A 25864-nucleotide genomic window follows, 5' to 3' on the forward strand; every position below is an offset into this window, starting at 1 on the left:
GCATCTGAAGTATTTAAAATTAGATCCCCCCTTCAATAGGAACCATTTAAGAAAATGTCAGCTTTAAATGTCTTTACAGTGCAAATTATTCACTGTGAGCATACCACCCACTTATACCCTACAAGGACAGAGTCTGAAAAGTTTCAAGATCATGACATGTAACAGACCAAACAAGCACAAAGCCTTATTTAAAGGCACTATTAACCCAGCTGGAAATATGAACAGAAGTGTGAGTAGAAATAATATTTTACATTAGACAAGACAGACTTACCTGCAGGTCAAAGAATTTGCTGTATCTCCGGTAGATAATCTGGGAAGTCAGGTCAGACCATGTTACATTGATGATATAGACCTGTTCAGGGAAAAGAAAATAAAAGTTGAGGTGTGCTCTGAAGCACAGAATACCTCCAAAGGCTGAATAGTCGGTATGATTAAGTTCTGCATCTCACTGGTGCTCCTGGTCACAATGGGGTATATAACCTTGGGTGCAGGACTAGACCAAATTAAAACCATTGCCCTGTTGCACCCTTTAGCAGAGGTCTCAGCAGAGCACACGGTGTTCTCCCATCCATTCCCATCACTAGCTTCCACCTATTTTGCTGACCCTGGGACAAAAGCTTTAAATGAGTGACAGCACATTTTCTGCTCCCTGGTAGCACACCCTGCCCTCTACCTCTGCCTGTTTGGAGGGTCCCAGCGCACGTTGCAGGCCAGTCAGGAGAGCTATTTTACTCCTGAAGTAACAGCCCATCATGGGCTGCTGATCTCCAACTCCATGCTCCAGATTTTCCTTGTATATGGAGATGTGACCGTGGCCCCTCCCAGGCAAGACCTGGCTCTAGTTCAACAAGGAAATTCAAAGGAAACTCAGCTCCAGGGGGCTTGTGGGATTACAGCCATACAACACAACTGCTTTCACACACCTGTACACGCATGACAACAGCTCAACCCTATAGCATGCAGCCCTTGCTGAGTCACATCCACTCAGCACCTCTGGCGCCTATTAGACTGATTCGAAGGTGACATAAAGCAGGTCAGTGATAGTGACACTGTTTTCTTACATTGGTAGAAACAGAAACACAAGCCCAGAACAAGCCCAGGATTTCCCTTGTCCATCTCTAGGCCCAAAAAATCATCTTATAGAAACACTGTTTTGCCAGAAGCTGTGATAAAAAATACGATTCGCATGTACATGCACACACATACATACATACACATATATATATATGTAAAACACACAAATGTTTCCTTCTGACCCCAGTACTTCCAAGGCCAATTAAAAAAAAAAAAGGAAAAAAAAAGCCCTGATAAGGTCTCATGCACTGCTCTTCAGGCCAAATGCTGGTGCTGCTACCTTGATGACAGACACACAAAACTTCAGCAAACCCAGGATGGAGCCATCAAAGGTAACTACTGAGGGTGACTATGCAACACCAATGTAATGGAAATCACAGCTACGCCAGCTCCTGGGTCTTTAAAGCAATTTCCAGGTTTCACAAAGGGAATGAGATAAGGATCTGGCAGAGGAAACAGGAAAGCATCCCTCCTCCCTCAGCCCCAGCCCTGCAGCAGCAGCTCTTTCTTTTGCCACGGATACAGACACGGAGAGCTTCGTCTCCAGCGATGGGGGATGGACAAGCATTACCCTCTTCTCCCCCAGAACACTAGCCATCTTCCACGGTGTTGATGCAGGGTAATTGCTTCTAAGCTTTTAACATAAGAACCCCTGGAGGAATGTTCCTGGAAATCATGGAAGTCCTGTAGCCTCACTTTCCTCTCTGCTTGTTACGATCACCAAAAATCCCCAAGGCAGTTTGCTCCCTCTCATGAAGCCCAGTTTCATGGTATTTGAGAACTGGACACGCTAAGTACAGACTGTTAAGGAGATCTGGGGACCTTCACAGAGCACTGAGGGTAAGGACTAAGAGCCTTAATTTGATTCAGTTACCATATCAAACCTATTTGCTGCTCCCACTAGAGCAGAGACCATCGAGGCTGGCAAAGGAAAGACTGCCCAGGGCTGAGAGCATGACTTTCAGCAAACCCAGCTTATTTCTCTGCTGCATCTCATATTTCTCCTGGAAAACCAAGCCATGCATTCTCCCTTCTGCACCACCCATATACACAAGGGTGACACCAGCACTGCCCTACTTCATGAAGGGGAGATAAGACGGTGTAACATGAAGATTTCAGGTCCACTTTAAAGATCTTAACTGCGCAGACAAGCCAGAGGAGTGAGAGTCTGGGAAGGAAGCTGCTGTTGCCAATTTTCAGGCCAGCCACACTACACTGAAGAATATTTTTCCATGTGTTTGTTGTGGAAAAAAAAAAGTTTGTAGCTTCACTCTGAACTAATTCACAACACAAATATTTCTACTCGTTCTCTATCCAACAGCTACTTTCAGATGGAAAACCCATTCAATTAAAAACAGATTATGACAGATGGGAGCTGACTGAGATCCAAAAGAAACTTCAGATACTGTAATTCTGGCCCTGGGTTCTCACAAAGGGGACAAGACAGGCACAGGAGAAACATACTGTACACAAAAAGATAGATTATATTTTTTTCTTTAATTATGCATAATTTCTCAGAAGCTAGAAACAAAATACATATGCCACAGACATCCAGTCTTTTTTAATATCATGGCACTTCAGGCTTCCCCATGCTACTTTTGAAAACCCACAAAAACTGTGTGTCCCATAAATTTGTAACAGCCTAGAAGTCTGCTTAATTGAGACATAGTCTGGACAGGATTTAATCCTGCTTTAAGAGTCCAGCATCATTCAGTGGTGCAGCAAGTGACACAACACCTCCATCACGTGAGAGGGAGCAGAGCTGGGTGCGAAGGGCTATTCTGGGCAAGAGGTTGGATGTGTTTGGTGCAGGGAGCAGCCGTAGGAGCAGGACCCCACTGCACGATGCAGATACAGCCCCAGCTCTGAAATCCAGGCTCTGCAGGAATGAAGCTGCCACTGACTTCAGACAAGCCAGGATTTTGCTGCAGTTAAAACAGCAATTAAATTTTTTTGAGCCTTAGGTCTCTTCAAGCTAAGCAACTGAAGAATCGGGCAGCACACAGACGCACTGACTTCTATTTCATGGGAAGATCATAGCAGAAGCAAGAGAAGCCTTTAATCATAACCCAGAGCTCTGAAGTGAGAAATGAATGGGCTCAAAATCTGCTTGGTGGGACACAGGTGCAAAATCTTGCTTGTTTGCATAAATCAAATTGCTTCTTGAGAGCCACCATTTAAAATAATGGGGAATAATGGTTTGCTTGAAAGAGATCTGTAAAACGCCAGATTTTAAAAGCAAGGTCTAGAGGTTTCAAAAGCCTTAGATATCACATTTCTCTCCCTCAGAGATCAGAGTTTGGTGATTATTCACTTCTGCTGCCTTAGTCAGACCCATACCCTCTTCATGAGCAGCAAACATTACATCAGCTTACCTCGTCATTTTTTTGCTCCAATCTTAAAATGGGTTGCTGTGAAAGCAATCAATGATATCCCAGGGGAGAATGAGAAAAGCAGTCCTGGGGGAGGCCGAGGTCATGCAAACGCAATGGGACAAGGAGGCAGCAGGAAATATCAGATAAATAGAGAGCCATCCCACGCTCGAAGGCCCGGCAGGCCCAGCATCGCTCTTGCGAGCTGCCTGCAGAGCTGAGGGAGGACTTTCTGTGGCATCTGACAGCTCCCCAGAACTGAGCCATGTGAGCACAGAGCTGGCCCTGCCCATGGGAGAGTCCAAGGTCCCCAAGCATGCTGCTTCTTGATCGAAGAAAAAAAAATAATATCAAAGCATCTTACGCGTCTTGGAGCAAGCTCTTCTGTGTAAGTACAGTGTTTTCCTGCAGTCCCTACATGCACAGAACTAAACTTTAATCAGGATTGCAAATTCTGAATTACTACAATTCTTAATTACTTAAGGCAAAAAGACCTGCTTTACATATCTGCCATGTTTATGACCTTAAGTCAAAATGCAGCTGCAAATGCTTCACCTTAAGAATCCTTAACAAAATAAAAAAAGTCCTTTGTAATAAATAATTGAAGCACAAATGACAAGCAATTTACTGCACAATCACTGGATGCTCCAGCCACTAAGAATGTTCAATTTTTAATTTCACAAATCCAGTCTTTTTTTAGTCTACTATGTATTTTAAAATAAATGCTTCTTCAGAGAAACAAGAAGTGAGCCTGTACAAACTGGAGAATATTAATTGGGAACTGAGCTTGATAAGCTGCTCTTAACATTCATGTTGCATGAAAGAAGGTGCAGGACATAGGGGGGATTTTATCAGCTGCTAATTATTGTTTAATTCTAGCTCTGGGAAACTTCCATTTTACCCACCACAGAGCAGAAAATTTATTGCAAACTGAAGTCATTGCTCTCCCTTTACTGCCTACACCAAGCAAAGAGCAGAGATGACTTCCTACTACAAAAAGCATTCACTCAAATGTCACTGGGCATGGCTTTAACATTGAATGTCTTGTTTTGAATGGAAAATATCCAGTTCCAGCTGGCACAAAACCCAGAGGTGAAGAATTCAGATTACTCTCTTGTGATTGATTTTTTTTCAATTGGCTTTTTAAAGGCTAATGGTTTGCTTTTACAGCCAGATGAGCTGAAGTAGAAGATAAATGCCTGAAATGAGCAGTCTGATGAGACCAAGATAAGAACCATCCACAAATACACAAGCTATTGGCAAAGACAAGATTGCAGAGCAGAGACTAAAAATATGCCTGCACCCGTAGGAAAGGGTGCTGTTAACCTTTAATAAGTAATTACAGTAAATATCAGCTATTAAGAAAGCTTTATGAATGCAAAAAAACATGCTATGGTGTGATTTGTATGCAGATGTAGCTTCTTCAAAGTCTCATATTGAAGTGCTGGATGTTTGTCCTCCAGTGATTCATGACTGAGTTGGACTAGCCACTCCTTTTCCCTCGTATTCAGATGCTATCACTGCCTGTGAGTTAGAAACTTTCCACCAGCACAGCTCAGCATGTGAATGGTCCCTGGTCTGCTTCTGCACAAAATCAGCTTGACTCGTGCAAGGCCTGCAGCAATTTCAGCTGGTTCATGTAGCTGGTAGAGCTTATGTTAGAACAGCTCAAATCTCAGCAGCCCTCCACAAAGTCAACATGCATCCGTGCTCTAAATTACAGGAGTACAGGCACTGCACCAACTTACTGTTTGTGTAACCATTTTAATGTCTAAGGCGTTCTGACGAGCAAAAATCAGTGCTGGCCCAGACCCAGATTTGGAATGATAAGAGCCTAGAGGCAGCACTTTCAGTACACACAAGGTTAAAGCAGCAAAGCTGCTCACCTTCCAGAAGCAGCATGGTTGACGTTAGGTACCTTCTTTAAGGTGTCGGCACCAGTAGCCAGGGTTTCCACAGGGTGAGGGCCCCAGAATCCTCAATTCCTGCCCTATACAAGATCCAGCATGGCAGCAGAATAAAATGGCCCAGGAATAAGCACAGAGAATACAACCGCTCCTCCTGCACACATCACCTGTGCCTTCCCTTGACTTGGATTGCATCCAGACTTTTGGAAAATTCATATTTGACTCTGGATCCAGTGAGTGCAGCACGGGCTCCTTGCCCAGCTCACCAGCATTGAAAAGGCCCTGAAAAGCTCTGAGACCTGGGAAATTCCCACAGAGATGAAGTCAGAGCCTCAGCCCCGAGCCTATGGTGAGTCCACCACCAGTGCCATGCAATGATGTCACCTTTCAGCACGACTGTCTCCGAGGAACCACAGCTCAGCCAGGGTATGGCCAAGGAAGGGCTATTTTCAAACCCAGTCCGGAGCTGTTCTCACCCCAGGAATTTGAAGAGTGAGCTGAGAAACAGAGATGAGGCTTGGAAGAAACACGAAGCCCAAGCATCCCCAAAAGGGAGAGCTTCTCGCAGGGTGGTTGCTGGCGTGGCAGGGTGCCTTAGAGCAGTCCCAAGCGCAGGGGCTGATGCAGGCTGCACACAGGTGCAGGCTGTCTGGCTTTTTCATGAAGCAGATGTGGTTTCACAGACATCCCTCTACTGGCTCACATTTCCATTACCAAAGGGGGAAATGTAACTGAGAAAAAGCTAAAACAACCCACGGATCTCATGGACAAATGCTGCAAGCACCCAGGTTTTGGAAGCAAAGCAGAGGGAGGGAAAAATTGGACAGGCCCGGCATTTGCCAATTCTCATCTGTGAGCAGCCACCACACAGGCAATTTGAGCAGGACACAGCAGTTCCAGTTTGCATCACAATTTGCAAGCTAATTTACAGCCTAATTAAATGGGGGAGGGCGGGGGAGAAGGGATAGGAGAGCTTTCCTTCCTTCACTTCTCTTTTGTGGATCTTGTTTCAGCTCTGAACAGCAACACAAGAGGATTAATGCTGGAATAACGCTGCTTCTCTTTTCAGCCATATCACATAAAATCTGTTCTGTGTACAAGAAAAATAAACTCATTTCTATCTCTGAATCCAGCCATACTCTGAGGCTCACGCTGGGTCCTTTCCAGTTTAGAAAACCGCACCACTGCTGCATCCTACATGGGCGCAGACCTTTCTCCTGGTGGAGAATTTACCAGGGTGAAATCTATTTCTCTTTGTTAAATCCTGGTACTTAAACACAAATGAGAATAGCAAACAACTGTCTTGAGACAGCCAGCAGTCATCCCTGGGAACACAGGAAGAAGAGCTCATTTGAGTACGGAGGCACCTGGCTAGATGCTGTTGCTGGTTTCCTAGCTTCGGGAGTATGGACCAGACAAGTAACAGGACTGTGTCTAAACGACGAATCCAGCTCATTCTGTTTACGTGGGCTGAGTAAGAAAATACTTTGCCTCCCATATTTTTCTCATACACTGATAAGGTTTCAAAGTCTGTGGTTCAAGTTTCTATTTAGCCTCATCTTTACCCCTAGAGTTTTTTGGCATCTGCCTACTTGGGTTTTTAAGCACTGACTTCAGGCCTTCACAGCACCTTGCTGCTAAGAAGATGCTAACAAGTCCCACGCAATCACAGCAATAAGCCAAAAGTGGAAAAAAATCTCCCCATTGTATTTCTTTGCATCATCAGCTGCATGGCCATGAGAGGTATAAAACGGTAAAAAGTGGAATTTGCACCCATAATCTGTGACAATAACTTGACCAGAGTGTTGCAGAACTGGAACGGCTGGAAGCCCTTGCAGCTCGGTTACAAACCGCCTCTGAGCCTCTTGCCAGGCTTGTTTGGTTACTTCATTTCACTTCATTTTTAGGGGTGTGTGAGCAGAATATGATGTGTCTAATTCTTCCAGACTTGCACTATCTGTGTTGCATTAGCAGGGCTTTGTTTGTTTTTTAACTGAAATCCTGGGCCGCATCAAAGAGCTGTCAAGGCTCCTATCTTATCTCCAACATATCCAATAACTGGAGCTTATGGAAAGAGAATAAGAAACAGGACTAGTGAAGACCGGTTGCTTCCCTGCTACCACCTCCCAGCTTTGGGAAGCAGAATAGCAGCTTCTTTGCAAGGAATGAGCAGACAAGGGAAGCAGATGATATCCACCCATAAGATTTACAAACGTGCATGAGGGAGACAGCATCTCTGCAGAGTACAATGTGGACTCGTATTCTCTTTCCAACCTGTTTCTACCCACCTGCATTTACTTTCCATGTGTGGTGGAACTATTTGTGAAGCAGAATAACCACAGGACTGAGTTTCTGCTATTTAAGAGTTGACAGACTATTAGAAAACACAACATCTAAGCCTGCGGAGCATTAGAATAGCAGAGTGACAAATGTAAAATGGAAATAAGAACACACAGGCTCTCTGTGAAACCTGGCTCCCTCATGGTCTTCCCAAATGCCCCACCTGGGTCTGAAAGAGTCTGTCTGTGGCAAGCAAATTAAAATAATCCAGCTGTACCTGAAGGAAAAAAGTTTTCAGCTTATTGCCTCTTAAATCTGGATCCCACCTGAATTATAAACTACTTTAACTCAGTGCTTGTGTCTTTCTCCCCAGCAGGCGGTTGGTGTTTCATGAGGACCCCAAAATATGAAAATGTCCTGGTAAAAGAAGAGAAGCTCCTTTCAAAAAAGGAGAGAGAACTGGGAAAAGCAAAAATCAACAGGCAAAACAGACCCTCTCATATCTGAATTTCAAGTCCTTCAAGTAAGTTTCCCTGAAAGATTTTAAATTCAAAAATTTTATCAATTTCACTAAATTGGTTTTAGAAACTGATTTGCAGTTGAAGTTGTTCTGAAAAGAAACATCAACCCTGAAGAGTCTGGCTCAATGTAGAAGTCCTCAGTGCCAGTGCTGGATGTGGAAGTGAGGTAGAGGTCCCTCTAGACAGTGACTTCTCATCTGTTACAGCCATTGTGTCAGCTGCACAGTAAAGGATAGATAGATGCAAAGGGCACATGGCACTTTAAAAAAATTACTTTCAAAAATGAAGATCATTTCATTCTCTCCACAGGAACAGATTTTTAAAATTGAATCAAAACTGGCTTCATCCTGCTTCCACTGAAATTAATTTTAATAAGCACTGAGACCAGCTATGAGTTCCTTTAAAAACCCTCCTTAGTATATAACACATCCTTCTACCTTCAGCTATGAGAGATCACTCTGCTGTCAGGCTGGTGCTGCCACCATTCAGATGAGGGCAATGTCTGAGAAATAAATGCAGCCCTGGTCCCAGTGGGTATAATCTGCATCTGGTTTTGACTGCCATTACATGGAGGACAATGCAAAGAGTTTCATTCCCTTCATGGTGCTTAAGCAAACCTCACATGAAAGCGTGACTGCTAAAATATCAGAAGGATGCTTCTAAATCAGAAAGACTCAAGAAAGAAGCAGCTGAACTGATTCTGGCACAAGAAGAATTGACTTGGGGGATGTTCAAATAGGATGAGTAGAGCTCTGCTCACATCTAAGGCAAAGGGATTTTGGTCGAGTGCCCTGGGGCCAGGGACACAGGAATAGCTTGGTCAAATGAGAACTAACAAGAACCTGTTTGCTACTGTGTTAAATGCGTCAAGACTGACAAGACAGAAAAAATATGACCTGGAAATTGCTGTTTTCCAGTTAACACCAAATCTCGCACATCTTACAGAGTTATTTATGCCTGTGGGAGATCTCTCCAAATACCTACCTTTCTGCTCTGATAATAAGGGCCCATCTACATTGTACCAACAGGGTTGTACTGATGTTTTTTCCCAGCTACGGATCATGTATACGGTGCAGAGAGCACACACAGCCTGTGGCCACATGACAACAAAGCACACCATATTGCTGACCCTGTTTCATGTACGGGCACAGGGCAAATTATTGCACACTGTGGGTGCGTAGCGTAGCTTACACAAATGACAAAAACTACCTGCACAGTCAGCCTCACAATTGCAAAGATGCATTGCTAAAACCCATCCTCCCTTTCGGCTTCTCGTGTTCGGGATTCCAGCTCTGCACCAACACTTGCATGCAGTTTATATTAGCATGCAAATCTTCCGGCTTTGATTTGTAACCTTACACGTGACCCCCAGATGCAATGCTAGAAAAGCAAAACAAGGGCCTGGGAAAAGGAGCAAAATTCCTCCAGGCCCTTCCAGAACAATGACAAAGCTCTGGGACATTCTTAGTCCAAATAATGGAAATCCTCCTGGGATTTTGCCATAAAATAGTGGGATAATTTTTTTTCTTCTCATTTTGAGTAGAGGGAAACAAAAAGTTCGTGTAAACCAAGAGACCCTCAGATTCACAAAGCCAGACCTGAGGGACACAGTACTGTGAGTGTGATCTACAATCCCTGACAAAAAAAAAACAACTCTGAAACACTCTTCTGATCTCTATATAGTTTGTGCAACTACATTTTTCATGCACGACTGAAGGATAAAACTTGAGGCGAAATCAACCAGCAAAGCACCATAGAACTACCAGCATAACATGCAGACAGATGACTGCTTGCATTTTAATCACAAAATGCTAGAAGAGTAACTGAAAAATGGACCTATCCTCAAAACATAAACACCATTCAACAAACAGGCAATGCATACAGATCTTTGATTATACTGCATGACCATACATATGTAAAACTGAATGTACTTGCTCTCTACAGGACAATCCTGACAATGCAAAACCAACTCTTGGAAAGAAGGGAACAAATTTCCACAACCCCAGGAAGATGCAATGCTTAAGTCACTGGGAAAAATGTCTTTCATTACAGTGACCTTTGAGTTCAGGCTTAGGAGAAATCCAGTCTAATTCTTGTGGGGAGAAGAGTGAAAGAAGAAAATTATTTTATGCCCTGGCCTTGCAAAGATCACCCGAATTTCACTGTGAAATGCCAAAAAGGAGGCAAATGTGAGGAGTCTTCCTTATTCCCCTCAGCACCGCTGGCCAAGGCAGGAAAACTGATGTAAGAGTCCTGCACGGGACAGATTCCCCCCTGTCATGGCACAGCACTGAATTAAACACAAAATTACCTTCTTCCTGTGGAACTTCAGGGTTTTCAGGAAGATACTCTGCCAAATCCTCGCACCCTCAATCACTGCCTCTTTGCTAAGTTGAACTATTGTCTCTGGCCTTTCCTTCCCTCCTACTCTTCTCACAATCATCCTCCTTTTCCCTCCTTTTCCCACGCTTGGCTTCCTGCCTTCCCGCCTTCCCACTTGCAGGAACACCCTCTCCACCCCAGACGTGCAGGACTATCACAGACAGTGTAAACCCATCCCTCTCCAACTCTGCAATTTGCAGCCTGGGCCACACACAGGCAGAGACACACACAGCTGTCCTCACCCATTTCCAGATTGCATTTATTTGGCACCCCGGGCTGCAGGTTCTGCAGATGGGCGAGCTTTGCTCTGCCTTGCTGGGACATGTGGATACAGAGGACACTCTTTTTCAGCCTGGTGCAATACTGTGCTTTGGGCATTCCTGCTCAAAACATTGCTCCCCCTTTAAAACCTGCAAATATAAGGACCCTACAGTAAGAAAATACATTTTCTTGTGCTGGGCACAGGGATAGCTTCTGGATGGAACAATCACACTGTCTAACTTTGTGTCCCCAGCTGAGGAGCTGGGAGATGAGTCTCCAGACGGTACTGCAGCCAGGGGAAAGAAGTCTCTAAGTTTTGCTCCTGACCCACGCTGCCCACTGAAGCAGCCTGCTTCTCCCCAGGCTACACAGAGGGTGCAAAGGAGATGGGCCCCTAAAAGGATGGAAAAGTTGGGCATGCAGCTGTCATCAGTAATTGTAACTCTACTGCCAAAGGACACGATCACAAAATCAACCCCCAAGCCTGGCTCCTGTGCTGGTACAAGCCATTGCCGTAGCTCCCTGCTGTAAGCCTGAACCCTTTTGGTGCTGGGGAGAAGAACATCCCCAGGGATTTTCAGTCACCCTGGGCTGGGCTTTGTCAACTCGCACAGCCTCCTGCCCCCAGCAAATTCCACATCTCTTCTGGAGACATACACTGCTGTTTGGTAATGCACTTTCTGTCAGAGCTGTCAGGGGTGGCAGTGATGGCGACCACACTAATTCCTTCTCGTTTACCTATCACAACCCAGCCACAAGCCACACATACCCCAAGAGTTACTCATTTTTGGAAGGAGAGTGTGCGGCTGCAAGTCAGCATATGTCACCCTAGAAATAAGCCTTTTAGGGCCATGCCTATATTATATGTTCCATCAAAACCAGTGATAAAAGATGAATCAGCAAAATAACTGTATGTGTTTACATTTCTGTTAAATTCAGGGTTTACAGCACCTTGGAACAATAAACAAACCTCTTCCTTTCAGTCCCCAAGTCTGAATATTCTCCCGCTCTTAGTCACTTAAAGGGAATTACTAATGTTCCACAGAGAGAAACTCTGTTAAACCTGCTCAAGTGACCACCCAAAGCCCAGCAAAATTACTGTCTGTAACAGCACGCTTCCAAGAACTAATACAGCTGCACTCAGCACAATCAGCATCTGGAGACAGCAGGAATGCTAGGCAGGATTTTAGGAAAAAGTCCTAGTTTATGCATCCCAAAGTCAGGATCTCAAACTGGTCAAAGCTACTCATTTCAGATCCCTCTCTAGGTACACAGCTAGGGTAGACATCATCTCCAAGGTCTTCTCCTCAGCCTGCAAGAGGATCTTACGCTAGACAGACATCTAATGTCTACAAGGCTGAAGTTAAGGTAGATGTACAGTAAGGAAATGTGTACATGGTGCAGAGATGCCCAAATTGATGCTGACCTGTGTCTCCTCCATGATGCAGTGCCACCAGTCCATGGTGTTTCACAAAGCAGCTTCACTGGGTCAGCCTCACTCACTGAAGAGACCCACGTCTTTGCAGGGCATGTCACCTCTAGCACAGCACCTTTTGGATGCGGGTGCTCTGCTTGATGGGGCTTCTGAACACCATACGTCTCTGTCACAGCCACTGGGTCCAACTCCTAGTGATACAATGCTTCCAAGTGCCAGACCCTTTTAAAAAATTAGGGTTCGACTCCAATCCTCAGTCAGAGGATTCAAAGTTTTTAACCTGGGTCCCCAGAGCAATTTTCAATTCCAATTTATGAAGTGCTAACACAGGAAAGAGCTGGAGGCACCACTATAATTTACCATTAAGCAGATATGCAAAGATAATAATCCTGACAGCAGGCCAGGCCTGACTGCCAGCACACCAATGGCCGGCACAGGCACAGCATGGATCAAAGCCAGCTCCTGTGTTCAGTGACCTCATACAGGCAGTAACTTGTGCTCATGGAGCCTGGGAAGAAGACAGGCATTTTTTTTTTTAAGAGATGATTCCTCTTTGTCTTGGCTCGGCTGCCGCCTTCAGAGCGGCGCTCTTGACTTGCAGTTAGCTGCTTTGCCAACAGACCCCAGGCACAGGCATGTGATGAGGCTGATGGGTGGAACAGTCAGTTTGGCCAAAGGGCACAGAAATGTTCTGCCACCCCACAGGTTCCTGAGAGACAAACAAACAAGCAACAACTTTTGTCGCACCGAAAGGCAGCAAATGGGTTACTCCATTCCCAAAGTGAGCTGCAGGATGTATGCATCTCCTGCCAAGCATTTCGTTAATAATGATCCAATTTGAAAATCCTTTCCCGAATCAGTTACTGTTATAGAACAGATTTGAAGAAGAGGATGAGATAAAAGATGGATGTACTCAACCGCTTCTTGACCCATCTCAGTCTTCAAACCTTACTTGCTGCTTCCAGGCACCAGCCCTTACTGCCCCAAATGTTTCCAGCAGGTTAATGGAGCAGGGCAGACAACTTCTAAAGTACCTAATGCTTTTTTGCTAGGACTAGGGATCTGCTTACAGGTAAAGATACACCAAAGTCGGCTTGGATTAGGGAGATGCAAGGTCTGCCCTGAACAGCCACAACTTTGGTTGCCAAATGGAAAGATGAAATGAAAAGCAGCAGAGGAAGAGCCAAGCCTTGCAGCCATCTCCGCTCGAGGGCTGAGCTGGCCAGGGGGCAAGCTGAGCAGAAATCATTCACAGTATGCATGCAGGGCATGAAGCAGTCGGCTGAACACCACAAAATGCATGAGGTGTGAATTACAGCATCATAACTCACACCCTGAAGTGTCTTATTGCAAAACGGCTCAGGGCACAGCTAGGATTATTTTTCAGTGTTCTAATTCCCCTGTCTCTTTTCTCTTCCCCGCAATCGCCCTTTGAGTATAGATACATCCAAAGAGGATCAAATCTCACCCTCCTCAGCCCTGTGAAACATGAGCAAAACTAGCAGGGCTAGGTCCACTGTGCCTTTTCTTAAGGCTTCAATAACATTAAATTAATACTCTTCAAATATAAACTGCTTGTTCCCTCGGAACAATATGAAGACAGATGTAAAATCACCCAATTCACAGATCAGTGCTATCAGCAGGCTCTGGTAAGAGCCAGAGCATCCCATGGCCTAGCAGGGTGCCTCCCTTTCCACCCACCTCCATGCACCCCTCTGTGCCAGGAGCAGATGGGCTGCCATGCAAATCAAGGCGAGGTGCAAAGGAAAGTCTTCGTGGTTGAGCTCCACAATCTCCATGGGCTCAACTCTGCAGCCCACTGACGTGACCTGCCTCTCTACTGGGAGGCCCCAGGTGAAAATAAACCCTTGCCCACACACCACCAGATGCAGACTGCAATGAGAGGGGCTGCCCTCAGGAATGCCACTAGGCCACTTGCTCCAGGATTTGCCCTGGTCTGTCTCAGATAGACATGGACATCCTGGACATCCACCGGGCACAGTGATGGGGTGGTTCATTGCTCTGGACACCAGTGGGATAGCTTCCAAGGTTTAAAGAAAAAAAAAAATCTGGGGCAGGGATCTGCTCCCAGGTCAACCAAATCCCACTGGAGGCAGCAAGCAGGGAGGAAGTCTCCTACAAGACACACCAAACCTTGTCTGACACAGCCACCATGGCTGCTTTCATTTGAGAGAAGACACAAAGTCAGACAAAATGAAGACAGGAGCTCTCCAGATGAGAAAGCCACAGGCTCGGGTGCCAAAGACACACCATTAGGCTCCCACAGTCTCTCCTCTCTGTTAACCATCCAAATTGCTCGAGGGTAAGCAAAGGAGGCCAGTTGGAGAACTGACTAGTAGTTTCAGTGGAGGATAACCACAAGCACTGAGACATAGCTGACCACAAGGAAAAACCACTACCCCCATCAGCATTCTCCAAGAGCGTCTCAGCAAGCCCAGGACCGCCCTGGATGAGATAGGCAAATGAGAAACCTGGGCCTGCACGCCTGGGACACACACTGTCTGTGTGCCAGAGAAGGTGATTTCTGCTTCTCCAAGCTGCCTGTGAGGCTTCTCTGCCAGCAACACAAAGACAGCCCAAAAGTTCCTTATGGCTTGTAAACACAGAGGGAAGCCTGTCACCTGATGGTGAGATGGTGCCCTGATGTTTCCAGTTCTTCATGGTCACAAAAAAGATCTCCCCTGCAACCATCCTTTTTCTAAACACTGAGATGAATGTTTTGATTTGGTCCCGTGGACAAATGTCATCTCCTCAGGAGAGCAAGTCTTCCTGGAAAGCATAGGGCAGAGACTGAATGGTCTGCAGAGATCACAACAGTAATCCCTTGGAGGCTCAGCCTGCCAAGGCACTGAAGGACATGCTACACTTCAAAAAAGGGCCTAAATTCCAGAGATTTCAATGGGATTTAAGCCTATGCTTAACTCTTGCTGACTCACAGCCTGTGACCTTCAAGGTCTTCCTCTTTGCCGCTTTGTCCAAAGAAGTAACATATTACAGCCCCTGCATTTGTACAACTGTTGATTTGCGGTCTCTCTTGAAAATCCTAACTCTCGGTGACTATCATCCTTCCACCACAGTTCTGGGCTTTCCCAAAAACAGGCCCATGCAGTTGGTCTACAACCCTGACTGAGGATAATGACGCTCTTCCAGCCTTGCACGGATGAACAGAAGCCCTCCAGCACAACCTCTGTCCAACACCAGCACACATGAATTGCTCCAATACCCTCATTTCACACGTCAGTTACGTCCCGCCAACTTTCAGCCAGAGATGAGTGAATCCTCTCCAGATTGGCTTGCTTCTTTCCACAGCTGCAGCAGTCTACACACATTTCCAACCCTTGTTAAACCACCCTAGCTGTGAATTCCACATTGCCAGTCATGCATCCTGGGGATGGCTCTGAAGCAGCCCCTCCATGGTGGCAAGAAAACCAGGTCATGATTACAGTCACTCAGCAGCCAGGACTCCTTGGAGTGGCTGCCAGGTGGCTTCGGTCTGTCAACTGCACTGCCTCTTAACTTGCAACCACAAAGAGCCACAGCCAGCAAGCATGTCACCAACTCTCCAAGTCAGCAAATCACTATCACAGCAAGAAATCATGCACGCAAAAATACAGAAACAGAAAAATGTCACACCTCTTCTAGCTGACTAGCCCCATTTCTGCCCCATGGATTTAAGGAACAGGAAGGCAAGAGGACTGTTTTTGAGAAATGGTTTTTTTTTGGAGTTCAGAGAAATCCCATCTATGGGAGAGGGGTACCAATTCCAGTCTGCAGACCTTGCCACTCAACAGGTCCACCAATCTGCTTGGAAACACCTGCCAGGCTGACTGGAGACCCAACTGCCTTTTTGCTGGCATGGGAGCCCTCCTTAGCTCAAACACTGACTCCAAACCAACGCTGAACTGCAAATCTCCTTGGCAGAGTAAATTATCAAAATATGATTTAAAAGTGAGCTCTGAAGCTGGGGAGCTCAGCCAACTGCTGCATCTGGCCACAATATTGAGAGTCAATCCCCCAGTTAATAACCTCAGACTCCATTGAGGTGTGACATTAAAAAACAATCCAAATAATATCCCAGCCATGTCACTTTATTCTTTTTCCCCTTGAAAGGGCATCTGGCATGCAGTGCTTGGGTTTTCCCTCATCTCAGGGAAACCAGCAGCAACATTTTCCAAGGGTCTCTGCTCCCTAACCAGGTAGTGGAAGCGATGCAGTCAGTTCATGCATGGCTCCTAACATTTCTCCAAAGAGCTGTACTCCTATCTCCTCCTCTTTACTCCTCTCCCATGGAGAAACACAGTTGCTACAATCAGCCCATAGCTGGAGAGGGAAGGAAATGGCATTCCTGTTGCTGCTGCTCCAAAATCAGCAGCTGACAGTGGCAGCTGACAGTGGCAGACTGCAATGCACCTACAACCTTCTTTAGAAAGATAAAGGCATCTCTCCCATCTCACATACAAAAACTCTCCAGGAGTAAGTGTCTTAGTCTGGATGCATCTAGCTATGGAAACAGTCTGTAGATCTGTTTCTAAGCCCAGCTCAAGTAGAGCTTATCTTTGTGTCCATGTTCTTGCATGTACCTTTGTGACCCCTTTAGAACAGCAATTTCAAGACCACTCCAGTAAAGAACAATTTCCTGTTTTCAGGTTGACATGAGCTGAAATTCTTTTCCAACTTCGTATTCTTGTGATTTTCCCAGCTGCCAAGAAACCATCTTTTCTGCAGAAGGGACTATGGAAATGGGCTAAGATATCTATCACAGCTCCAGCAACCTTACCAAACTTCTCACCACAAAACCAGGCAGGTCTCAGACCAACCCAGACAGCATCTAGTCTCCTACCCTCAAGTGAGCACAGGGCTAAGGGCCACTGATGCCAGTGAATGGATGTGAGGCTGGAGACCGTGAGAGGCCCAGACTGGACTGTAACTGTGAAACATTACAGAGCTGTTTCTTCAACATGAGCACATGGCCTTAAAAAGAACCACAGCACCTCCAGAGAAAAACTGAGTTGAAGCTACACCACTGAAATGGAGTCACTGCTCCAAACATGTTTGGAAGCTCCACTCCAAGAACCAATACAACCATATCCCTGGCTCAAAGCCGAGGGGTGGCACCTTGGAGGTGAGGGGTGTGGAAGAGGCTTTTCAAAGAAGGGAGGAAAAACACTTCAGGAAAAGCTTATGTTTAGGTCTTAACAACCCACAAAACAAGGAGGTAAAGTGCAGAGGGAAATCACAAGCAAACATCCCTCTGGAATGCCAGCATCGGCACAGATAAACTTGATAGTGCCAGGCACAAGACAGAAGAAAAAATGTTTTGGAGGCAATAATTTTTTTTTTTTTTGAAGGAAAAAAGCAACATGACTATAACATAGTACATTTTCATACCAAGTTTATTTCAAGGCTTGGGCTGCAGAGAGTGCTCTCCTACTGACTGCCAAGCTGGCTACCATGTTCCTTTTCTCTGCAATACTTCTTTGATTGGCAAGATACTATTTCAGAGCTATAAAACCCTCCTGGAACATGCTCCCAATACACTGAATTCTTTTTCTAACTAATCATTTTATTTCCCTAATTATTAGCAGCACCTGGAACAAATCAGAAACCACAAGCAGAATCTAACAGGGTTTGGTCCCTGCCCAGCAGCTGCTTATGCACTGCCCTATGAAGGGCCAGGACTGAGGTCTCCAGCTCAGCTCCTCATGCTGAGGCTGAGCAGCAGAATAAGCAGAAGACTATCAGGAGCATGGTGGGAGGCTGCCTACCATAGGCCATAACATATTCCCAAGGATAACAACATCTGACTCAGCTTTTATGTCCTACCTTGGCCTAGAAAAGATGCTTTCTTTGGGTGTTTGCCTTCAAGAAGTAAGTCCTGTCTATCCACTTCGACACAGGCAAGTACACTTTTACGGGGTGCAATGTCCCTCTGCAATGAAGAAGTTCCCCTTGGCAGGGATGAGGTAGAGCAGTAGCTGTAATTTCCCTATACAAAGCAAACAGAAAGTACATCCCCTAGGATGTACTGGGGCCATAATCTGGATGCAGTATCTGGGAGACTGAACTGCTCTCCAGCCTATATGGAAGCAGCACCATAAGGGCAGGTCTAGTTAAAACCAGATAAAACCCATTCTAGGGGTGCATTACAGTAGAGATTAAAATTCAGAAGTCAGAGGACAGTTAACCAAAGAAATGAAGGGCAAACAGGTTTGTGAGGCAAGTATCAAGGGCACTTAAATTAACAACCCTTCAGAAAACACTGAAATAAAATTAATTCAGACCAATATTAAGAGGGCATGTTGCTGAAATGCAGCAGCACAGCAATGCACCCCACTCAACTAAAGCTGCCCCTCCAAGCAGCAGAATAAACTTGCTGGAGTCTCTTTGTGGTACACTCAAACCCTCTGGGATATAAAAAGTCTGTTGACTTGCCTTGCATGGTGAGATAGCAGCTCAGTCACGCACAGGGATTTTCTTTTAAAACACTCCTTGTGTCCCTCTGTGTGCAGGCATGCAGACACACGCGGCCTCCCAGCCAGCGGGGATGGGATACCCCAGCATCAGATGCTTCAGAAAGTTCAAACACTAGTCACGTCTGATGGGGAGAGCAGCACAGGCTTCAGCATCTCTGTGCAAGGAGGGCATCCTACGTCCCAAATCCACCTCCTACTCCATCTGCTGACCCAGAGAGCCTGAAGGCAGTTATTTCCACAAAAATTTGTGGGTTTCTATGTGCCCAGGTTTGAGGTCCAGGGCAAAGGCAATCCTGGGACAAACCTTCTCTGTACAACGTGCAGAGGGCAACAAAGATGTCCCCAGAACAGGGAACATGAGCTTTAAAATAATCTTATGGGGGAAAAAAGAGGACAATATCCTGAAGCATAAAACCACTTTAAGCACATTCGTTTCACAGTTGCTTGAACATAAAGCCAAGCCCTGGAGCTCTGCCAGCCAGTCAGTATTTTTATGACTGTATCAAAGCACATGATAAAACCAAAAAGCTTAAGGGTCAAACTCAGTGCCAGGATTAGTAACCAGGCTGAAGTGAATAGTGTGATACCAGGTCTGAACAGGATCCTCTGATCACAGGCACTCAAAACACGTTTGCTTTTTAGACAGACAGCAGTCATGCCTGAAACCTGTGTGCCAGATTCCTCCCCTTCAGCCCGTTCAGGTGGGGAGGGCTTTGTGCAAAATCTCTAAACCCTCTCTGCCAACAAGTACCAACAGAGTCTGCAGCTGTCTCGAGTCACGTACATCACCCAGAGGAGCATGCTGTCCAAACCCTCCTCTCACTGCTATTTTGGTCTCCTGCTGCAGACAATGCCCCTGCCAGGACTGCTCCCCACAGCAGCAGATTATTTCCAAGTATCCCTGCATTAGGCACACGTTAGGCACTATCCAGGGTGACACATTTCACAGGTTGGAGCCTGCAAGCACCAGGAGAACAGAAGGGTTCCCTTCTGGGTGGATTTCAGGTTCTTACCAAGAGGGCTAAAGACAGATATTTTTCATTTGTTCAGTATAAGGAATCTGTCAAATTCTGCTGAGGGATTTAGCAGAAGCAACAGTAGCAGAGATTAAGAGAGACCAGGGTGTCCTTTCATGCTACTTCTGAAACTGTCTGTTGAGAAAGGGCACCCACCGCAGAGCAGGAGATCCCAACCCCAGCATCGCCCATGGAAACTGCCTCAGTGACTGCTGGCAGCAGAGACACCCTGAGCGAGCCACTTGGGAACCCTGCTCTGACTGTGGCTGGTTTCCCAAAAGCCAGCACAGTCACTACAGGCTTACAAGATGGTTATACAGCCGGGATGCTACTTGCTGCCACTGCTGCAGCCAGAGCACAACGGGTTTGCAGCAGAACCAAGCTGAAATGCCTGAATTAGAAACCATCAGAGACACCTTCCCACCCTGTGGGTAACAGCACTCTGTGCCTCTGTCACCTTCATTGCGACAAGGCAGGAGGCAGCAATGACAGACGTGAGCCAGGGAAAGGAATGGGGGCACTGGCGGGTGGTGGCATGTCCCCTGCTGCCCCGCAGGAGCTGAACAGCTCTGGCAGGACATGGTGCCATCTCCTGCCATTGCAGTCCCCTTCTGCACGGCTGCAGAGCCAGGGCGTCCAACGCAGACCTTACTTTCAACTAAATTTCTCTTTTATCCAAGGAGACAGGAGTCCTTCCTATCAAATAGTCTCCAAGAGTGAATTTTAATGGAAGAGATCAGAGAGAAGCTTAAAGCATGGACTGTTTGTTTTAAACACTGGATGTTCCCTTGGCTTGGTTATTTTGGCCTTTGGTTAAGATCCCTTTTATGTTACACATAGAGATAATTTCTTCTCTTCTATGGCAAGGCTGATCAAAACTGGGGGTGATTTCCTTTCAAAATATTTTAACTAAATAAAATGACTTAACTGTTGCATTTGGTATTTTTCAGTAGTGCTTTTAGTTTCTGCACAAAATGCGGCATTTTATTCCAGAGGATGTAGATTCAAATAAAACCCTTTTTCTACCTGTCTTTCAGGAGGAAAGACGTCCTTTTTTAAGGTATTAGCATTGATTGAACATAAACTGCACTGACAATTCTTCAGCTTGTGTTATTTCACTAAAACAAAAGTTAAAATGCACATTTTTTTTAGCAGCAGTGATTTTAACTGCAGACAGGAGCTCTCCCACAACAGGAATTAAGGACAATTTGGGGACTGCATTATGCACAATAGGGGTTTTTGATAAGTGGATGTTACTGTGACCAATTTGCACATAACAACAAAATTACAGCTGGAAAAAAAAGTACTGAAGGAGGGAACGACTGGGAATAAAAAAAGAAAAGCCTGCTCCCCAGTGTTCGAGCTGTCCACCACCCATCACTCGCATCCCTAAGCTGTGTCCTTACTTCATTAGAAGCTGCCAGAAAGCTCTCATCCTGCAAAGTGCTGAGCATGCTCTGCTCCCACGTGCTTCTCGCCATCACCAAGGCTCAGTGGATTTGGAACTGTGGCACTTCTAGACTCTGCCCAGTCAAGCTGTAATTTTGATTAAAGGAGCAAAATTTCCAGCTTTCCCAAGCAGCCTCAGCTTCCACTAGTGTTCTTCTTTTGATCCATCAGCCCCCTTAATCAGATTTTTAAACAGGTCACAGTGTCATCTTCTCTCCTTCCTGACCTTGTCTGACCCACGTGGCTTAGCTGGGGCTAGACTTGAAGCACATCATACAATATTGTCACCTCTGATGCAGTGTGTCTCTGTGAGAGACGATGGCGTTACACCGTGCCTTTGCACAAAAGCAGAAAGCAATTTTGGGGAAGAAAACACAAAGAGGAGCTTTTCCAGGAATAAATTAACAACCTGCCATGAACAGCATATGCAATAGTTTCTCTATTTCCAGCTACAGCTTGTCTGATGGAGTGATTTTAAAAAAAGTAGTTTTTACATGCTGGTTTTGACCTTTCCCTTATTTAAAACTTCAGCTGATATCAATGGGAGGAGCACAGGTCTGACCATGCTGCAAAAAAGGAGACATAGCCTTACCCCAGGATATACTTTGCATCTAGTAAATCCCAAGGGTGCTCTAACATATGGCTCCAGAAATCCAGTGTCACTGCTGTTACACCCCCCATCAAGGACAGCTGGGCAGGGATCAAATCTAAACCTGCAAGTACTGTCTCCTTGCGCATCACTCCTACGACCCCATGAAGGCACCATCCATTCGCTAAGCTGAAAGCATCTGACAAAGATGGAAAACCATGATCATATTCCCCAAAACTGATGTAGGAAAGAGACAAGGGAAAGGCAGTAGCTTGCATCAAGCTAATAAACACCAGTGGCTACCCATGGCCTTCATGAAGGTAATTTTGCAACTCCAATTTAAAAAAAGAAAGAAGAGAAAAGAAAGAAGGAAAAAAGAAAAAAAATCAGACCACAAGTGATCTGCCAACAGTCACATGGCAGGCTGTCTGCTGGATGAGGACAGAAGCCGTTCCTCCTGACACTCAAGTGGCTATGAGAGATGTTTCACCATAGCTTTTTCCGCTCAGAAACTGCTCTCATTGAAGCCCCAGTTCAAATATCTCTCACTTCAAGGGGCTGAAATTTCAAAGGAGATGAACCCTTCCATGCAAACTCATCCTCAGGTTGTTCTTGCTGCCTGGAGGAGACAATGCTGCTTCTATCTGAAAGAGCAACGTTAACAAACCAAAGAGGTTGTGTCCACGGCAGACCAAATGCCAGAGAAGAAAAAGCCAATGTATTTTGGGTTGCCTTTCCAATTGCAAGCTTTAAGCACAGAATTTTGCTTCTGTGGACCAGCTTGTGAATCCCAGAGACAAGAGGACCATAACACCTTAATGACATGGCATGGGGACGGGCAGGCCCAAGCTGGCCTCAGAGAGGCAGGGTAGATACTGCAGTGCAAACCACAACATCCAGGTGAGAAATTAAATAAATACACCGAGCTCTGTGCTGTTCCAGCTACACAAACCCAGGGCTACAGCCAGCTCAGACACACCTACACTAAGTGCTGTCACAGCCAAGACCTGGTTTCTTTGCCGAGAACAAAGATTAAAGCAGATTAAAGCAGTCAGCTTTTCTCAGAAGTTGAGACAATTTTTAATTCTCAGCATTCATGAATTCAGATATGTGAGAGTCTGAAGAGCTCCTTCAGGTCACCCCAGAAGTGTGCCAAGGCAGGGACCCCCAAGTTTGAGAAATGCACTGAATTACTACCCATACAGGGCTTGCATTTACTTTCCTATCTTGCCTTTTTGGACCATAGCTCTGGCACGTGTAGCAGGAACAACTCAGAAGATGCCAATTTAAAAAGAAGTAGCTCCCAGACAGACACCTCTGCACTCCATCCATGCTGAGCACTACCACAGAGCGGCCCAGAGCCTCTGACTGCTTTCACCCCTCCTACCCACAGAGCTTGTGAGGATGCCCACATAAGACATACAATCATATTTTCGGCTCTAGGTATACCTTCCTTCAGACCCTCTGATACACACACTTTGGCCAGGTCAGATGGACTGAGGACACCCGTCAACTTATCACCTCCTCCCATCTGAAACAGAGGAGAAAATAGTATTGACCCTTCAAATTGGTCTGAGCACTGATGAGCCACATTATAGTGCAGTGCTAAAGTTGACTGTTGCCTCTTGCTAAGTCTTATTATGACTGTAAAATTAAACACTTCATTTTAAAAGTGGTAAAATGACTCCCACTTCAGAGCACAGCTCTCGGGGCGGGGGGGGGGGGGGGGGGAGGGGGGTGGGGGAAGAGTTTGCAATTTCAGCAGGGCAATGCATGAGATTGTCTCTTAATTACCAAAGGAAAGGCAGCTGGTTCAGTTCCTGCTATCTTAATAATTTTCCTCTCTTTGATGTCTTGATCACATCTTTTGAACAACATGCTTGAAGCTTAGCACTACAGAGAACACTTATTTTCATAATGAAAGGGAAATATTTTGCTCCATGCATGATATTTAGTTATCCTGATAGGCTGCATTGGTAGGGCTACACACATTTTGTTTCCAAGCTAACGCTGAATTTAAGAGGCCTGCAGGGTAGTGCAAGACTTCTAAATGATAAATATGTAATCAGTATACATATCTAGCATCTTTTAAAGTGGTATCAAATGGCTTCTAATAAGAAAGATACAAGCATCCAAAACTTTCTTGTCCTAAAGGCATAAAAAGGTTCACTTGTTTCCCATTTTAGTTTCAAAATTAGAATTTCTAGGCCATATAAAAAATGTTAAACTTTTGCAGAGTGTAACAATATATCTGCTATTGTACAACATACACAACTGAAAACTCTCTCCTCCTCTCAGACACCAGAGACGGCCAAAAATCTGGAGCAAACACACAGTTTTTAAAGCTGCCGATAACAGGATGGGGTTTTGTGAGAGTTGCAGCGGTCTAGAGAAAATACATTTGTATGCTCCTTCGCACCATGCTACAGGAACAGGAAAAGCTGGAGGATGATTCAGTTATATGTACATGGCACCAAATTCCGCAAGAGGCAGCTGGCCACGTGTACTGGGGCAGCAGCTCTCTACAGCTGCCTGCAATTAGGAGCTCTTTTCTTGATAAATGGGCCCCATTCAAGATGGGCTGCAATTCAGTTTATCTGTACAGTGTAAATCATAATCTGAAGTCAGTGAGGATATCAGGATGCACACCAGAGTAAGGGGTAGTGAATCATGGAGGAAAACGCTAAAAGGATGTTCAGAGACAGGAAAAGTGTCTCCAAAAGACACACCTCTGCACTCCGTCCATGCTGAGCACTACCACAGAGCGGCCCAGAGCCTCTGACTGCTTTCATCCTTCCTAACTGAGGAGTTCGTAAGGATGCCCACATAAGACATGCAATCATATTTTCGGCACTAGGTATACCTTCCCCAGACTGTCCGATGCACACACCTCGGCCAGGTCAGATGGACTGGGCAGAAAGTTCAGGGCTATGGCAAACACTCAGCCTTTTCTCTAATTCCCCACATATAAGCTGAGTCTTGATATTACAGGTTACATTCCATCTACCTAAACCAAACCTAGCTGCAGAGGAGTGACTTCAGGATGCGGACTTTATTTTAACCATAACACCCATTTCCTCACTCTTTTCACATTAAACCAGAGGTTATATTTGCATGTGTGACATTTACCCTTAACAACACGGACTCTAGTCGGATTTGCTGAAAAAGGGAACAAAACCATGATTAAACTACTTCCTATATGCAAAGGCGCTTTGAACATCGTGTGTGTCATGGAGACTGGCGACTCAGAGGCACAACTACTGCCCAGCTGAGTTCAGACATGCTTCAAGCTGCAGCTGAGCAGATGTAGGAGGCAGCTAGCCACAGCTCACCATCACCCATTGCTGCCCCTTACCTCCAGTGGTTACCACCACCTCACATCTGCAAGAAATACCAGGTGTGCCATCCCTTGAAAATCCAGATGAGAAAAATCTGACTAGGAAAAGGGCTTTAGTTAATCCCTGCTGTTCTGGGAGAAGGGAGGGTACGACTGGATCTGCAGGAGGATGTGACCTCTGGCCAGGAGTAGCTGGAAGCCATAACACTTTACCCCAGCACAGGATAGCATCCATGAGCACAGCCCCAGGCTTCCACAGACAGAAAAGCTGCTCTTCCAAAAAAGGAAATAATTTGGGACTTTTTTGCTCCCTGAATTGGCTAACCGCAGCCTTAGAGAAGCGCCAAGACAAAGAGGGAGCAAGGAAGAGGACCAGGGCTGCTTTCAGGGGCAGCTGCCCCCGGCTCAGGCAGCACTGTCACCGTACACAGCAGGAGCCTGACTGGCTCTGGGACCCAGACCCGTCTGGTCCCCTGGCAGAGCTACATGGGGTATTAGAAAAGGGAAATATACCATACTCCTGGATATGCAGCAACAACCTGAAGTCACTCATACTCGCAACACCTGTGAAAGGACGGAGACATACACCTTCCCAAGCACCCCTGCTCTCCAGAAATGCAAGTTTAATTGAGATTGAACTAGAAAAACAACATTAAGGGGTTAAAGTGCATCAGCAGCACTGCAGCTGGAGTCAGGACCCTTGAAGCAATCCTCCCCAGGTCAGAGACATGTATGACACAAGTCAGG

General features: G+C 45.7%; 1 protein-coding gene across 2 annotated transcripts in view; it reads right to left on the reverse strand.

Moving 5' to 3' along the window:
- SH3PXD2A (SH3 and PX domains 2A) overlaps nt 1–25864 on the reverse strand; it is a 261018-nt gene that overhangs the window by 215105 nt on the left and 20049 nt on the right. For both annotated transcript variants that reach the window (XM_075108103.1, XM_075108101.1), the window contains exon 2: nt 272–352. In XM_075108103.1, the coding sequence (XP_074964204.1) occupies nt 272–352 (81 nt within the window). The remainder of the gene's footprint in view (nt 1–271; nt 353–25864) is intronic.

Source organism: Phalacrocorax aristotelis, chromosome 12, assembly GCF_949628215.1.
Source record: "Phalacrocorax aristotelis chromosome 12, bGulAri2.1, whole genome shotgun sequence".
In the NCBI taxonomy this organism is placed as follows: Eukaryota; Metazoa; Chordata; class Aves; order Suliformes; family Phalacrocoracidae; genus Phalacrocorax; species Phalacrocorax aristotelis.